The sequence below is a fragment of the Varanus komodoensis genome, unplaced genomic scaffold, assembly GCF_004798865.1.
Source record: "Varanus komodoensis strain SLA01 unplaced genomic scaffold, ASM479886v1 scaffold88, whole genome shotgun sequence".
Taxonomy (NCBI): Eukaryota; Metazoa; Chordata; class Lepidosauria; order Squamata; family Varanidae; genus Varanus; species Varanus komodoensis.
The window spans coordinates 589,724-606,382 of NW_025336576.1; the positions used below are offsets into that span (position 1 = coordinate 589,724).

At 51.6% G+C, this 16,659-nt stretch overlaps 1 protein-coding gene across 3 annotated transcripts in view; it reads right to left on the minus strand.

Moving 5' to 3' along the window:
• Positions 1–9,411: 9,411 nt before the first annotated feature.
• STARD7 (StAR related lipid transfer domain containing 7) overlaps positions 9,412–16,659 on the minus strand; it is an 18,847-nt gene continuing 11,599 nt past the window's right edge. For all 3 annotated transcript variants that reach the window (XM_044417427.1, XM_044417426.1, XM_044417428.1), the window contains 6 exons: positions 14,743–14,792; positions 13,876–13,986; positions 13,692–13,774; positions 13,284–13,383; positions 12,459–12,543; positions 9,412–11,427 (listed from right to left, as the gene is read on the minus strand). In XM_044417427.1, the coding sequence (XP_044273362.1) occupies positions 11,234–11,427; positions 12,459–12,543; positions 13,284–13,383; positions 13,692–13,774; positions 13,876–13,986; positions 14,743–14,792 (623 nt within the window). In that variant the 3' untranslated portion in view covers positions 9,412–11,233. The remainder of the gene's footprint in view (positions 11,428–12,458; positions 12,544–13,283; positions 13,384–13,691; positions 13,775–13,875; positions 13,987–14,742; positions 14,793–16,659) is intronic.

Sequence of the window (16,659 nt, forward strand, 5' to 3'; positions counted from 1 at the left end):
GATGGTTGCAGCACAAAATCTGCTGCTTGCGATGTTGCCAGGAGGAGGGCCCCTAGCCTGAGCTCTCAGGAGACATGATGCTGCTATTTGACTTTTTCTCTTTAATGTATTTTCTGCAGTAAGGAGGAGGATGGAAAAGATGGCGGGAAAACCCAGGATGGTCACGCGCAGGAGATGGTAGCCTGGGCTTCATGAACAAGGCAGGGCAAAGCACGCTTGACCCCAAAATGGAAATTGCAGGCTGAATGAATTAGTCTCACAGCAGGTATCAAGTTAACCTGGTTTTTTGGGCTGAGCCCTCAACCTCAGTTCTGGTCCCCGTTCTGGGACAAGGAAGTGGCAGCAGCTGCAGCGGGTCAAAGGAGGCTTGCAGCTGCCAGCTCATGCGAAATGCGGCAGCCGCTCTCTGCTGGTTCTGAGCGTCAGAGCCTTCAGAATGGTGAGGGCGGCTCCGAGCTCGCCTCTGCCCAGGTGAGCGTGCCCAAAAAGTGCGTTCATCGTCCAAGGTGCTGCTGCGTGTTGCAGCCAGTGGGACACAAGCACACACCACACATCTCAGGGCAGGTAGCAATTATCCTAACAGATCTGAGCCTTCCTCTTCCTTCTTTTGTGGCAATGCTCTCTTTCTAATGCACGTGCTGTGCACTACCTTGGACATCTTCAAGAATATAAATAGCAAGCAACCCAACAAAGAGCTTATTGGTCACCTGGGCAGAATCTGGGCCTCACTGGCTGCATTGGAACCCAAGAGTAATGGAACGTGGTTTGGCTGATCAGACTCATCGATACTGGCTGGTTGAGCACTCCTAAAAACCCCATGAGAAGTTGTTGCGCGAACCTCAGAAGCAGGTGGCATTTGTTTCATACAATCAGAGTGCACCCAACATCCACTTCTCTAGTCTCACATCATTCCATGAATTTGTAAACTGTTCGACCAATTACAGTCAGTCCATCAATGGCTTTTGAGACACTAAATCAATGAATTTATCCAAGTTAAATAAACAGTTTTCCAGCTTTTTTACATGAGTTAGTTTAGTTAAGGCTAATTAGTTTAGTTAAGGCTTCTGCTTTCTTTGCAGGAGAATGAACTCATCTTCTCCACAGGGTTTTTCCCTCTCTGCCCTTCTGCACATTCCTGTATCCAACCTCAAGGTAATGCTATGATAATAGGCCTGGTATAGTGGAACTATAAAAATATATGGAACGTTGGTTTATTTGGAATTAATAGCTGACTGGCTTTGTTATAAAAGGAGCAGCAAGAACAATTGGGAGAGGTCCTGCAGAGGCGCCGCCATGAGATGCAGCTGCTGCTGTCCGGCTGGTCTCGCACGCGCTCCGCAAGTCTCTCCTGCGGAGGAGGCCTTCCTAGAGCAGCAAGTACCTCAGGTAACTACTTGTTTGATGAGCTACCAAAGGGTGTGAGAAGAGAGACAATTTAACAAGCAAAAGCTGCCATGTGCTCGAGTCAGGCCAGCCATTCTCAGCCTGGTGCCCGCATCTTCCAGGATTCCCGGCCACCATGGCCGGACTGGCCAGGAAAGGGCGCTGTAAAAGACTCCACACCCACTCCAGATGCGAATCCCGTGAAGAGAATTGGCAGCACCTCCCAGCCTCCTGCCTCCCCAGCCCGGCTGGACGGTGACTTGTCTTCACGCTCAGCTCTTCTCTCTCTGCCCTCTGCCGTGGCGAGATTCAGGGATCTTGCTCTAGGAATCGGAATCACGAGAGATCCCACAGAGCTTCCAACAGCAAGCTGCAGCACGCTTCCCGGCTGAAGGGATGGGAAGGCCCAGCCCGGTCGAGGTCGTCGCTGCAGCTCGACAGAGCCTCTTGACGAGCTGGTTTTTCTGGGTCTTGGCCACTTCTGGTGTTCCCAGGCACTTCCTGGAAACGCCGCCTCCGATGCGAGGCTGGCTTCCAAACCCTTGATGGGCGAAGGCAGAGCAAAGGCCAGTCCAGAATAAATATATTGCATTCAGGTCTTTTGTCAACTGCCCCGAGAGCCTTTTATGGCTAAGGGGTGGCAAAAATTTGACAATGAAGTCTCTGCGGGGCCAGCCTTAGCCATTTGCGATGGAAGAAATGTCCTTTACGTACACCAAACCTTACCTTGCCCAAATTACAACCAGGCAAGCCATTCTGTGGCAGAAGGTGGGAGGAAACAAAACACATGCAAGGAAGAAATGCGTACTTCTGCCAGCCTTGATGGCATCAAATGCAGCGATGATGCGGGGAATGGACATAAAGCCCTGCGAGGAGAGATGGCAGGAAACAGGCATACCTAGCCTAGAGAAGAGAAGACGGAGGGGAAGGGAGGCGAGCCCCTTGCAAGTCCTCGAAGGCTGTCACCGAGGAGCAGCAGGATCAATTCCCCCATCACCACAGAGTGCAGGGCACAGAATAATGAGCTCAAGATACAGGAATCCAGATCCCAGCTAGATATCACCTGGATCCCACCTTGCCTTGCACCAGGTTTCCTCTCACCCAGGGCAAGATACACCCCTTTCCTTGGAATATGGCCCTCGTTTTGGCTTCTGAACGGTTGCAAACGTCATCGGCCAGTGATGGGCCGCTTGTAGCCCTCCGGCCCTACAACTCCCATTGGCCTGGCCAACAGTGCCAGTGGGGAGGGGTGGGGGGAGCTGTAGGCCCAGCGAAGCGGAGGGCTGCAAGTTGCCCCACGTGGACACCACAGGCCCTTCATACGCCTGGTATTTCGGCCATTTCTTCAAAGAACCTGAATAGCAAGGTGCCTTTCAGAACGTGGAGTGGTCAGGATGGAGGTGCCTGGCGTGAAGCACAGGCGTGTTTGTCGGGGAACGCTGCAGTCCCACTTGCGGGAGGGCGGGATTGGCCCGCTCTTCACCAGACTTTCCATCAAGCGTCACGTGGGAAGCCAGCCCACCCGCTCCCAACGGTGCTGCGGCAGCTTGCCACCCGGAGCGCAACTTCCCCAGTGCTGCGGAAACCCTTTCCAGGCAGGGCGAGGCGGGAGGCCCACGGCCGGCAGAGCCTCGGTTTCCATCACAGCACAGCCTCTTGAACCGCGAGGCAAGGACGGCGGCTTCCTTCCGGCATGAATCAGCTCTGCCACGCAGAGCCGCCCCCAGGCTCCCCGGCCATTCCTCTGAAAGGTCAACCACGAGGCACCCACAGACACAGGCTGAGAAGGGGAAGTCAGAGCTGAACACACTTCACGGTGGCGGCGAAGGCACACCAGAGAGGGGACAGTGATCACTCCCCGCCGCACTTGCAGCCAGCGTGGTGTGGTGGTGAAGAGGGCTGGACGGGGGAGCGGGGCTCTAGTCCCGCTCGGCCATGGGGCCCGCTGGGTGACTCTGGGCCAGTCACTGACGCTCAGCCCAGCCTGCCTCACAGGGTGGTTGTTGTGAGGAGAGAACAGAGCTGTGTAAGCAGCCCGGGGTTCCTTGCAAAACCTGCACTGAAGGCTTCTGACGCCTTCAGGAGGAAAATGCATCCAGTGTATGACAGGTCGCTTGCCTTTTGTGGGCAGCTGCTGCATCCAGCGGGCCCGTCTAACCATCCCCACGACATCAAGACTAGCCAGCTTCGCAAAGGCAGCCTTTCGAGGTCTCTGCATGAGTCCCTGCGCAATGTGCGACCGTTCTTGATGCCACAGAAGTAGCTCAGCACACAGGTGCTTTGCAGTTGCCCCTCTGCGTGAGTCTCTGATGAGCGCTGTGTGTCTTTTGACCAGGTAATTTTCCCACAGCTCTATGTAGGGGCAATCCACTCGATGCAGCAGAACAACTTGCCACTCTGTATGAGTTACAGATCTGGCTGGCCAGCCTCCCTCCCTCCCTCCCTCCCTCCAGTCAAAAGAAACTGCCAGACCTTGGACTTTAACTTCCATAAGCTCCCAGCCAACTATAGGAGGGTGCCGTCCAAGAGATCAGGATGCCAAGATGCTGTTGTGGGGAAAGCACATGCCAGAGGTATTGAAAACAGGGCAGTGAGTTTGTGTCTATCTACCTGAAAATATTTCTAGGCCACCCTGAAGGGCAGAACTTCTAGAGCGCCCTACAAAATTAAAAAGCACGGCATCCTTCGCTTTGCAGTATGCCAGACTCCTCGGTTTGGTTTTGAACTGTGGCTAATAATTTTTATTCCACTTCCAAAGTTACATTAAGGCAGGAGCCCAGTGAGTCCAAGAGAGGAGTCCTGGGCATCGTCGCATGTTTAGGCATGGTGCTGGACACCCCAAGTAGGAAAGGAGCGCTTCCATGACTCAGCCCGTCTGTGATCACAGGCATCAAGACACAGAAATGAGGTTGAGCACCCCTTCCCGGGACAGCAGAACCCGCCTTTCCACCTACCCAGCCAGACTTTTCTGTCCCTGCACAGGATTCTGCTGCCACCTTGTGGCCAAGGGGTAAGACAGCAACTTCAAATAAATCACGCCGAATGTGGGGGTTCAGTGGGAAAGCATTTAGGGGTAAGGAGACTCACAGGGCAAACTGGCAGGCTGTGGTTAACTCGCACCTTTTCCATGAAGCAGTTTGCACAATGTGGCCTAGGGCAACTTTTCCCGACAGTGCCCAGCATCTCTCAGCCGGCACTGTTGCAGGCCAACACGAAGCTGCGAAGGCTGCCCTGGAGCGGTACAGCTTGATCTGAGGTTTTCTCTGAGGTGCTTTGCTGGATGAGGCCAAGCACTCTCCTTACCCAGCCAGCATCTCTTACAACAGCTGGGCAGGCGCTGCTGGAAAATTGGTCATGATGGAAGGGGCCGTCACAACGCTGTGATCCATACATACCACACGTGATCCACTGATGAGGCGGCCAAGGAACACGTCGCCCATGAATGGGTCATTCCTTTAACGAAAGCAACTCTTTTGGTTTCCTTTGGCCACCAAAGGAAACACTCTGATGAGGCACAGACAGGGTAGCAATCCCAACCGGCAACAATAATGGCAGTTTAAAAATAAAAATAGGTTGAATTTGTGTCTTCGATTCCAGATGCACACAAGCCACATTTGGTTTGCTACCATCTGGAAGAAGCCTGCTGAAATCTCAACAACCTTGCGCTGGGCATCTTAAGATGATGGCATAGGTGCCTTTTCTTTCCTCACGATTAGCAAAGCCAGAATTAAGCAAAATAATCCTAAGTGGTGTATGGCTCATTTCTTTATATCCCGCCCTTTCGCCTTTCAAAGAACTCAAGGCAGCTGAGATAATACTCCTCCCGCTCTCCATTTTATCCTCACAAGCACCCTGTGAGGCAGGCTGGGCTGAGTGTCTCTGACTGGCCCAGTCACCCAGCTGGCTCCACAGCTGAGCAGGGACTAGAGCCCGGATCGTCCGAGTCCCACCCCCATGACTTAACCACACAGGCTTGCCCACCCATCCACCCAAATAGAAATATATAAATAAAAATTACAAATCTGTATTGGGTCTTTTCCTGTGCCATGAAAAGCCCAACTATATAGACAGCATTCTAGTTTTTCTTTAAAAAATCACAGAGCACCAACAGGCCTGAACTGGGTGGAGAGACACAACAATGTTGACTAGAACCCAGGTTGTGTGCTCACCAGGTCGCCGCAATGTGCAAACCCAGAACTCTGGGTTCTTGAGGAAGGAACAACCCAGAGTTCCACGTTCTCATGTCATAGCAAACAACCTGGCGATGCCATGTCCTCACAGAAGTGGGTGAACGGCCATGAGCCAGTCCGCTAACTTACTCCGGCACCCTTCCAAGCAATCCATGGGCTGTTGCAGGCAAACCAGGCCTGTCTTTCCATGAGGGAGGAAGCATCCCATAATGTAGTCCAAGTCCCATCTTCAGAAGCACAGTGGGACCTTGTTCCTGTCAGCATACAACCTCTTGAGGTTTTGATAACGCCATGGTACAACAGATGCGCTAAGCCAGAAAGCAGTAGAAACAGTGTTGGATTTGCACCTGTTCTCTCCCTTGTAGTTGTTGTTTAGCAAAGTCGCGTCCGACCCATCGCGGCCCCATGGACAGCACTCCTCCAGACCTTCCTGCCCTCCACCATCCCCGGAGTTCACTCAAGCTCAAACCCACTGCCCCAGTGGCTCCATCCAGCCACCTCATCCTCTGCCGTCCCCTCCTTCGTTTGCCATCTATTGTTCCCGGCATTAGGCTCTTCTCCAGGGAGTCCTTCCTTCTCATTCGGTGGCCAAAGTACTTGAGTTTCATCTTCAGCATCTGGCCTTCTAAAGAGCAGCCAGGGTTGATCTCCTCCAGGCCTTCCTGCCCTCCACCATCCCCGGAGTTCACTCAAGCTCAAACCCACTGCTGCTGTGGCTCCATCCAGCCACCTCATCCTTTGCCATCCCCTCCTTCTTTTGCCATCTATTGTGCCCAGCATTAGGTTCTTCTCCAGGGAGTCCTTCCTTCTCATTAGGTGGACAAAGTATTTGAGCTTCATCTTCAGCATCTGACCTTCTAAAGAGCAGTCAGGGTTGACCTCCTCTAGGACTGACCGGTTTGATCGCCTTGTGGTCCGAGGGACTCACAGGAGTTTCCTCCAGCACCACAATTCAAAGGCTCAGCCTTCCTTATGGTCCAGCTTTCACAGCCATACGTTGCAACTGGGAAAACCGTAGCCTTGACTATACACACTTTTGTCGGCAGGGTGATGTCTCTGCTTTTTAGTATGCTGTCTAGACTTGCCATAGCTTTCCTCCCCAGGAGCAAGCATCTTTAAATTTCTTGACTGCAGTCCCCGTCTGCAGTGATCTTGGAGCCCAGGAAAATAAAATCTGTCACTACCTCCAATTCTTCCCTATCTATTTGCCAGGAAGTGAGAGGACCGGATGCCATGAGCTTAGTTTTCTTAACGTTGAGTTTCAAGCCAACTTTTGCACTCTCCTCTTTCACCTGCATCAAGAGGGTCTTTAGCTCCTCTTCACTTTCTGCCATTAGAGTGGTATCATCTGCAAATCTGAGGTTGTTATTTCTCCTGGAAATCTTAATTCCAACTTGCGATTCATCTAGCTCAGCCTTTCTCATGATGTGCTCTGCATATAAGTTAAACAGGCAGGGCAACAATATAGCCTTGCCGTACTCCTTTCCCAGCTGTGAACCAATCAGTAGTTCCATGTCGTTCTCACTGCTGCTTCTTGACCCGCATATGGGTTTCTCAAGAGACAAATAAGATGGACTGGGACTTCCATCTAAGAACTTGCCACAATTAGTTGTGATCCACACAATCAAAGGCTTTGGCATAGTCAGTGAAGCAGAAGTAGATGTTTTTCTGGAACTCCCTAGCTTTCTCCATGATCCAGCTTATGTTGGCAACTTGATCTCTAGTTCCTCTGCCTCTTCGAAATCCTGCCTGTACTTCTGGTAGTTCTCGGTCCACATACTGCTGGAGCCTGGCTTGAAGGATTCTAAGCATAACTTTGCTAGCATGTGAAATGAGTGCAATGGTGCGGTAGTTTGAACACTCCTTGGCATTGCCCTTCTTTGGGATTGGAATGTAAACTGACCTTTTCCAATCCTGTGGCCACTGTTGAGTTTTCCAAATTTGCTGGCATATTGAGTGTTGCACTTTTACTGCATCGCCTTTTAGGATTTTGAATAGCTCAGCTGTAATACTGTCACCTCCACTAGCTTTGTTGTTGCTGAGACTTCCTAAGGCCCATTTGACTTCACATTCCAGGATGTCTGGCTCAAGGTCAGCGACCACCCCATCGTGGTTATCAGGAACATTAAGCTCTTTCTTGTATAGTTCTTCTGTGTAATCTTGCCACCTCTTCTTAATCTCCTCTGACTGTTAGATCCTTGCCATTTTGGTCTTTTATAATGCCCATCTTTGCATGAAACGTTCCCTTCATATTTCCAATTTTCTTGAAGAGATCTCTGGTCCTCCCTATTCTATTGTTTTCTTCTATTTTGCTGCACTGTTCATTGAAGAAGGCCTTCTTATCTCTTCTAGCTATTCTTTGGAATTCTGCATTCAATTGGGTGTATCTCTTTCTCCCTTGCCTTTCGCTTCCCTTCTTTCCTCAGTTATTTGTAAAGCTTCCTCAGACAGCCATTTCGCTTTCTTGCATTTCTTTTTCTTTGAGATGGTTTTAGTTGCTGCCTCTTGTACAATGTTGCGAACCTCCGTCCATAGTTCTTCAGGCACTCTATCTATCAGATCTAATTCCTTAAATCTATTTGTCACCTCTACTGTATATTCATCAGGGATATGATTTAGGTCATACCTGAATGGCCTAGTGCTTTTCCCTACTTTCTTCAATTTAAGCCTAAATTTTGCAACAAGCAGCTCACGAGTCACAGTCAGCTCCTGGTCTAGTTTTTACTGACTGTATAGAGCTTCTCCATCTTTGGCTGCAGAACATTGTCAATCTGATTTCTGTGTTGACCGTCTGGTGATGTCCACATGTAGAGTCGTCTCTTGGGTTGTTGAAGTGTTTGCTATGACCATCGTATTCTCTTGACAAAATTCTACCAGCCTGTGTCCTGCTTCCTTTTGTACTCCAAGGCCCAACTTGCCTGTTATTCCAGTTATCTTTTGGCTTCCTACTTTAGCATTCCAGTCCCCCAAGATAATGACATCATTTTTTGGTGTTAAATCTAGAAGGTGCCATAGGCCTTCACCGAACTGGTCAACTTCAGCCTCGTCAGCACCAGTGGCTGGGGCAAAGACTTGGACTACAGTGATGTTGAATGGTTTGCCTTGGATTCGAACTGAGATCATTCTGTCATTTTGGAGACTGAATCCCAGTACTGCTTTTCCTACTCTTTTATTGACTATGAAGGCTACTCCATTTCTTCTGAGGAATTCTTGCCCGCAGTAGTACACCTGATGGTCATCTGAATTAAATTCACCCATTCCTAAGATGTCTATGTTCAGTCTTGTCATCTCGTTTGACTGCGTCCAGCTTGCCTTGATCTTACACTCCGGGTTCCTATGGAGTATAGATCTTTGCAGCATCGGACTTTCCTTTCACCACCAGATACATCCGCAACTGAGTGTCCCTTCGGCTTTGACCCAGTCGCTTCCTTCTTTCTGGCACTACGAGTACTAGCCTTCTGCGCGTCCCCAGTAGCACATTGGACACCTTCCAACCTGAGGGGCTCATCTTCCGGCGTCATATCTGTTGCCTATTGGTACCGTCCCGGGGGTTTTCATGGCAAGGGTACTGGAGTGGGTTGTCATTCCCGTCTCCAGTGGATCACGTTTTGTCAGAGCTCTCTGCTATGACCTGTCCATCTTGGGTGCCCCTGAATGGCATAGCTCATAGCTATACAAGCCCCTTTGCCATGGTAAGGCAGTGATCCATGAAGGGGGTTCTCTCCCTACAACACACGATATTGTCCTAAGACTTAACTCCTTTTTGGAACACAAGCAAGTGTGGGGAGAACCAGAAAAGATGTTCCACGCATGAAGAAAACAACTCTTGAAGCTGTTGTACCAATCAGTTACATTTATTGTTGTTCTGGCTTTAATAAAAACACTAGCTTTAAGTAAAAGCACAAGGAAGTCCAGAGTAGCTAGGCTAAGAAACCCTGCCAGCCACGCAGTGAGACTGAAGAGTTTGCCATGCACAATTCCACCCTCCCCTCCCCTCCCCATATATGCACACCCCCGTGACTCATGGTGACCAGGCTGAGAAGAGCAGCTTTCTGGGTTCACTCAACTCAGCTTGGAAATCTCACATTTTTTGCCCCATGTGGAACTTTAAAAACGTGACACACAGAATGAAAGCGGGTGGCAGGAGCACCCAGTATTTCCACTGGCACAAATGGTTCCCCAGAGTTATTTACACACAATAACAACTCTCACGGATCGTTCTGCTCTGCACCGCTGGAGGACAGTGTGGCAAGCAGAGCATCTTTGTCAAGGTGCACACAGCGTGGGTGCGGCCCCTTTACTGAGGTGGACTCCAGGTGTGGTGCACAGCACACACGAGTGCATGCATTTCGGAAGAGACGAAGGCGCACTCCTCTGCTTCACACGGGACACCCTGAAAGGCAGCGTGCTGGAACAGCAGGCATGTGGGAATGTGTCTTCCGCCAGCCCCCACCCGGCTGGAACCCACCAAGGTAGAGCGCTTGGCTGAAATCCACTCCTTAGATTATGAAAGAAAACCAAAAGGCTAGGCTTTTAAAACCCGAGGACTGCTAGGATATGTGCGTGCATGCGCTATGCTCCAGCGCCACAAAATTCACACAGTCTGGCTGTAAGTGATTCAGCGTTTACACTGTACCTACTACACGGAAGGTCTCCTACACGTTCCCACTGAAAGAAAAGTTCTCCTCTGCCACGCACTCACAGATGGGAGTTTCCCGAGGGAAACCAGGTTTCCTCCACGCCAGCCAGGAAACCGGTGGCAGGAAAGTGGGCAGCCAGCAGGAGGCTCCCACGACAACACAAGCTGGGCTGCAGCACGGGCAGCTCCCACGGGCAGCTCCTGCTCCCTCCACCCACCACCGGGATGGAGAGCGGCTTTCCCTTTGGAGAACAACGAGGCAGCACTTGGATGGATGCTTGCAGTTTGACCAGCAAGCCAAAGGATGCCGGCCAAATTTGAAAAGGTAACTCGGTGGCAGCTGAATGTCACCAAGCCGAAGGAGGAGGAAGAGCACTTGGTGCCGTTAAGGAAGGAGCTTCCTTCGCAGACACAGCAAGCGGCAGAGGCCAGTGGCCCTGACCAAGCGGAGGCACCAGGAAGCACTCGCCGGGCTCGGCGCTCGGTTTCAGCAGCGGGAGAGGCTGCGCTCAGCAACGCGGGGGAGAAGGCACGAGGGAAGCAGGGCTGTCCCTGCACAGGGGGAGCAGGAGGGGCGATGCTCACAGGGCCCGGGGAGGCCCCCTGGCCCCCGAGAGGACGCGCAGAGGAGCAGGGGCCTGTTGGGCTGGCCCAGCCCACAGACCATGAGGGCACCAACGGCGGAAGGCTGTGCCGGCCGGCGGTTGTGCAGGGCTGCCCGAGGACACTGAGCGCCTCCGAAGGGTGCGTGTGCGAGAGACGGGGGGGAGGTTCCCCCCACGAACAGGAGAGACTTCCCCAGCCACCCCCACCGGGAAAGAAGACCAGCAGGACAGAAACGGCCACACAAAACTGCTCTTCAACCCTCATCCAAGATGGCAGCAGAGAGGGCAGTCGCAGTGGGGGTAGGGAAGGCATGTGGAGGGAAGGAGGGACCCGGCTGGGCCAAGGCTGCGGGGCGGCCCCCCAAAGCCACAGAGGCAGGGGGCGGGCTGCTGCTCTGGGGAGGGCACGCACTCCGTCACGCATAGTCCATCTGGACGGGGCTGCAGGTCCCTTCCCCCTTGTGCTCCTGGCCGGGGACGCTGGGCTTCCCCTCGCTGCTCCCACCGCCGCACTCCGGGGGCCTGGCAGAGATGTAGTCCTTCACTGCAATCTCCATGTTCTTGGCCTTCAGGGCGGCCATGTGCAGTTTTTCGAGGAAGTCTGGCATGCCTGAGGAGAGGGAGGAAAGCGGGCCGGGTGAGGGGGAGCGGCGTGTGCAGCGCCCCACAAAACACCCATGCCCCGCGAGGCTCCTCAGGGAGCATCATCGAGTGTTATTCCCTCTGGGAAACTCTGCCTAGGAGCCCGCCCATCTTTTGATTTGGTTCTCTCCCTCTGGGATTCACCGACGGTACTTGAACAGAGGAATAGCCAGGCTTCTCATGTGAGAGCACCCTATATATACGGGGTGCTGTGCTGCCCCAGCTGCCGTGTCTGCCGTAGCAAAGGCTGGGTCCAGGGTGGCCCCCGCTGCTGCAAGGACCGGGCTGGGGGCACTTGCGGAGGCAACTCTGTAGATGTTTAAATGCAAGCCTCACCAAGGCCACAGGGATTTTCTTCCACATGAACCCAGGCAGCCCCCGAACTGAAAGCGCCTGCTGAATTTCCTGTGCTGAACGCGGCCATCTCGTGCAAAAGCGCCCCCACAAAGACAGCGAAGGTGCAGGATCCGCTCTTGTCCTATTGTGTCCTTTGAACAGAGGGCTGGGCTGCCAGCAATGCAGGGGGAAAATTAAGCACTCTCAGCCACTGGGTCGGATCCAGACCTTTCAGCCTGGATCGAAGGTCTGCTCGTGTCAAAGCGAAGCGACTTCCTTATTATGGAATTCCAGAACACGACAGTCCTTTTGCGTTAAGAGCAGTGTGCTGACCATGCCGAGGAATGGCTCGGCGTGGAAGCCTCGAACCTCCTCATCTTGTCCCGGATCCCGTCTGCCCTGCAGTTCAGTCTCTGGCAGAGCAAGGAACGTGGGAAGCCAGCCTTCAGCATCCCAAGTGGAGAGCCACAAAAGGGTGACTGAATGCTCGGCCCTTTGGTGAAGCTGGGTGATGTGGAAACTCCCTGTTATTCCGCTTGCCGGACCCAATCCTAATCGGCTGGGACCCTCACCACACCTCTGCGGCAACTCCCCCCCCCCCCCCGCCCCCCCCCCCCCCCCCCCCGGCGCCCCCCCCCCCCCCCCCCCCAGCCTGTGACTCACCGCTGGAGACCATCCAGCTGACGCAGTACCGGGGAAACACCGTCTGCGGGTTGTCACTGTATGTCAGCATGTAGTCAAAGCCATTCTGGAAAGAGGACCATGATCAGCACCGCTTTCCCGCAGGAAGGACACCCTTCTTCCACACCCCTCGCTCACCCATTCATTTTTATCCCTCTTTGTGACAGCAACTGTACCCAAAGCAGGACAGGAAAGGCGCCAGTGGCACAGAGGTGTCTGACACATCAAGGCTTTTGAAACCAGTACTGAAGTTCACAGGAGTTCCATGGGGTGAAGGAATCTTTGAGGCAACCTTCTCCCAAGCCGTTAAGGGCTCTTAAAAACGAGTCTGACATCAAATTGGGACTCCGTATAGGAACACTGGATTAGCACAACGGGCCCAGTCATTTGGCTCCAATCTGTATTCTGGCAGCCACGTTTTGTACCAACTGCAGTGACCTCAGCATCTTTAAAGGCTGCCCCGGAGAGAACGCACTGCAGAAGACTGGGCCTGGACAGAACTATGGCATGGCTGAGCTTAAAGAAAGTTCTCGACCTGACGGGACACAAAATTCAAAGGGTGCCTGCCCAAGCGCCTCACTCCTGCTGGCCTCTGACTCAAGAGCAACTTGCGAGGGCATCCTACTCGCCAAGTTCTCTTCCCTTCCTCAGCAGCATCTCCACACAGCCAAGCTTTGTGGAGAGGAGGCAGCCCAGCAGCTCTGCCCGCTTCCGCCTTGCCTCTCTACTTCCCCCACACCTCACCGAAAAACGAGACAGGCAACCAACCTCCTTCCCACACACACGCAAACGCATTCAGGTTCTCACCTCGTCGAACGTATTGTGAGGGTGGATAACCATCTGAGATTCGTAGGTTCGGACACGGACAAATTCAGGATCTTCTGGGATGTTCGGGTGCTCAACCGCTCTGGTAAAGCAACAGGAGAAAGCAAAGGCATTGCACAAAAGACTTCTGCATTTTATCTCAAGGTCTGTGGGCAGAAGTACAATTCCAGTTAAACCTCGCCAAAGGTTGCCAGCAAGACATGGCGAGGTGGCAAGTTCCGCTGGACCCACTGTGGGCCTTTTAACGTCAAGCCGCCGATGTTAAGGGAACTTGGTGGCCGGGCGGAAGGCTCCAGAACGCCACCTCCCATCTGCCAGGCGGAAATCTACCTGCCTACTCATGGCGGGTGCACTGCAGCAGCATCCTCTGCGTGGCCCAGGGTCACTTACCGTGACACCAGAATCATCAGATTGTTCTCCTGGTCCACGTTGTATCGTCGAACATACACGTAGTCCCGCGAGTACATCGGGTACTGCAAGTGGGGAAGGAGGGGGCAAGAAGGGGCCGTGAGTCAGCCCAGCCCTCAGTGAATGCACCCAGCGCGACACGTGGGCTGGGGAAAGGAGCGCTCACCGGGAAGTGAGTTGCCCAGTGGACAACCTCTGAGCCGGTGTCCTGGTCTCTCTCAACCACTTCCAGTTTGATGACGAGTGAGTCCCATTTCTTCCGATATTCTGTATCCAGCTAGAAGGCAAGAACCACAACAGCTTGTCTGCACGAAGGCACCGCATTTCCTTCCTGGCAGAGTGTAGATCAGCGAATAATGCCTTGAGGCAAGAGACACTTCCTGGCTCCCTCTGCTTTTCAAACTTCAGGACATGTTACTCAAACACCGAAGAGGCAAGAATGATCATTAGCTGCACTCTGCTCCCACCTGCAGTCCTCACTTCGCCCATGCAAGGCAGTGACTCCAAAGTCTCTCTTCCTGTTCCCTCTCTCAGACACAAGGGAGCAAACTCAGAACTCAGTGAAAGCGAGGGAAATAAATGGTGGACTGGAAATGGAAAGCAAGCCAAACAAAGCTTGCAGGACACTGGTATTTTCATTTTACTGGAGAGGCGCATGGCAAGGCATACCCAAATGTTCAGAGAATGGGGGTGGGGGGAGCAGAGGGAAGAAGCGTGGACTGATTGCACAATAGAAGAAAGGCCGCCTCCCACTGACGACGTGGTCCCTGTGGTCAGGATCGTGGGCTCCAGCTGCCAGTGAAACAGCAGCTGCTTCACTGACTCTTGCTGCACCCTTCATGCTCTTCCAAGCACTCAGAGACCTCACAAGACCAAACCAGTGCCACCACTGAGCAGTAGCTAAGCCTTCCAAAATGCAGATTTTTTATTTATTAAAACATTTTATGCTGCCCCATTCGCCGAAGATTTGAAGATTCGAACTCATGCTCTCTACTGTCAGTGAGGGATGTGGGAAAGGTGTGTTGCTACTCACCTGCACATTGAAAAACTGCCTAGGAGTCACATCCGTGTATGTCCCGAAGACTACAAGAGAAAGACAAATACCACAGTGACTGGCTAAAACAATCATGGTTGTCCTGTAGGTAGGTGTGACTTGGAAAAGTGACTTTGGATGCTAGATATTATGCATTCAGACCACAGATGTAGGGGAAAAGCACTAAGGATAGCAGGACACATGCAAAAAAAAAAAAAAAAGAAGTAGCAGCAGCATCCTCTCTGAGATGGGATGCAGATCGGCTAAAGAGCAGAGTTTGCCAGCTTCCAGGAACCAGGGAATGCTGGGAGTTGTAGGACTTCACTCTGTCCAAGCATGCAGAAGGTTGTGTCCACACACGTAAACCTTCCATACATCTTCCTGCCACTCATGTAGCTCTGCTTTCTTTTCAAGCATAGCCTATTGTTTCTCCCCATCCCTAGGCAAAAACGAGAAATCTACAGCAGAATGGGAAGATACAAACTTGCTCAGTTTTCATAACAAATATAAAGTTTTCTTGGCATGGGATTTGGAACAGGTGTAGAATTTTTTTTTTTTTGTCTTTAACAGTCCAAGGTTTGGCAGATGATTCAAGAAAAGGCAAGTTGAAAGCAGCAGCAACACAACTTCGTAGGATGCCTGGAGGGCAAAAACTAATGGAGGCCTTGCTCTGACTCTGACTATTTAAAGCCAGGGCAGGGAACCAGCAGTCCCTAACCTAATACCTATGGGGTGAGGTGCGGGAGGAAGAGAGCAAGAGCAAGAAGAGCAGAATTTGTAAAAAACAAACAATGTGAATAGAGAATGAAGCTGAAGTGGCTTTTCTGAGCTTGCAGAGCTTCGAAGTTCAAGTAGGAAGCACCAGGAAGAGGTTGCACTATGAGAGTGTAGAAAAGCCAGACTGGCTAAGGGGTTAGGCAAGTCTGGGAAACAGGACTGTCAGGCTGAGGATACTGCTGTTGAAAACTGGTAGAACTGCTGTCACTCAGGGTTTGACCCCAGACAAGTGTGCTGCTCTGACATTACCAGAGAAACTGAGTTAGGTAAGAAAGAGCCAATTCCTTCCACCTGCATCTTCCAAGTTCCCAGGTGCAACTGTGACTTAACCAGCAGGGAACCAGAGCACCTGCGGTCCCTCCCTCTGTCTAGCCACTCTTGCCAGCCCTGGACAAGACTGGGACTTTGCCTGTGATTTATTTATTTAAAACAGTTTTATGCTGCCCCCATCGCAACAAAGCCTCGGGGCGGCTCACAACAAGTACATAATATAATTGTTCTATAAACACACTTTATAAAGTACATCAATGCAAGATCTTCCATTTTAATAAAATTTTGGAGTCATCTGCCCCATTTCTTCTTGTTGTATTTTGGACCCTTTGCTGCATGCAAGCAGATGGATGAGTTCAAGAATATTTATCCTTTTAAAAAATTTACTCTTTGGCCAGAAAGGACAATAGATAAGAGAAATGCATCCTGATAATATTACAGGGATTTTCTATCTTTCCCAGAAAAGAAGCCAGAAAGGAAGTCCCCTAATCAGGGATGCTGCCCCACCTGGAGGATGGACTTAATGAGCTGCCCTGGTGTGTCTTGGATGTTTCCAGATCACCACCACCCCCCCTGCCAAAAAAAAGAAGGGGTGGAGAGAATGCTTCTGATCTTCAAAGCAGACTAGACTCGAGAACAGCTAAAAGCTTCCTCACATACCTAACTTCTTCTCTTTGTGGAACAAAGGAGGAAAATGTGGTAAATGGGATAGAAATGCCATGCCTGCTCTAAAATATGATGAATGGAAGAACTCAATACTGCTTGCCTACATTATTATGAACAAAGCAGGCATTTCGTGTGTTTAGTTTAGGAGTTTATTAGAAAAAGCCTATATATATATATATATATATATATATATATATATATATA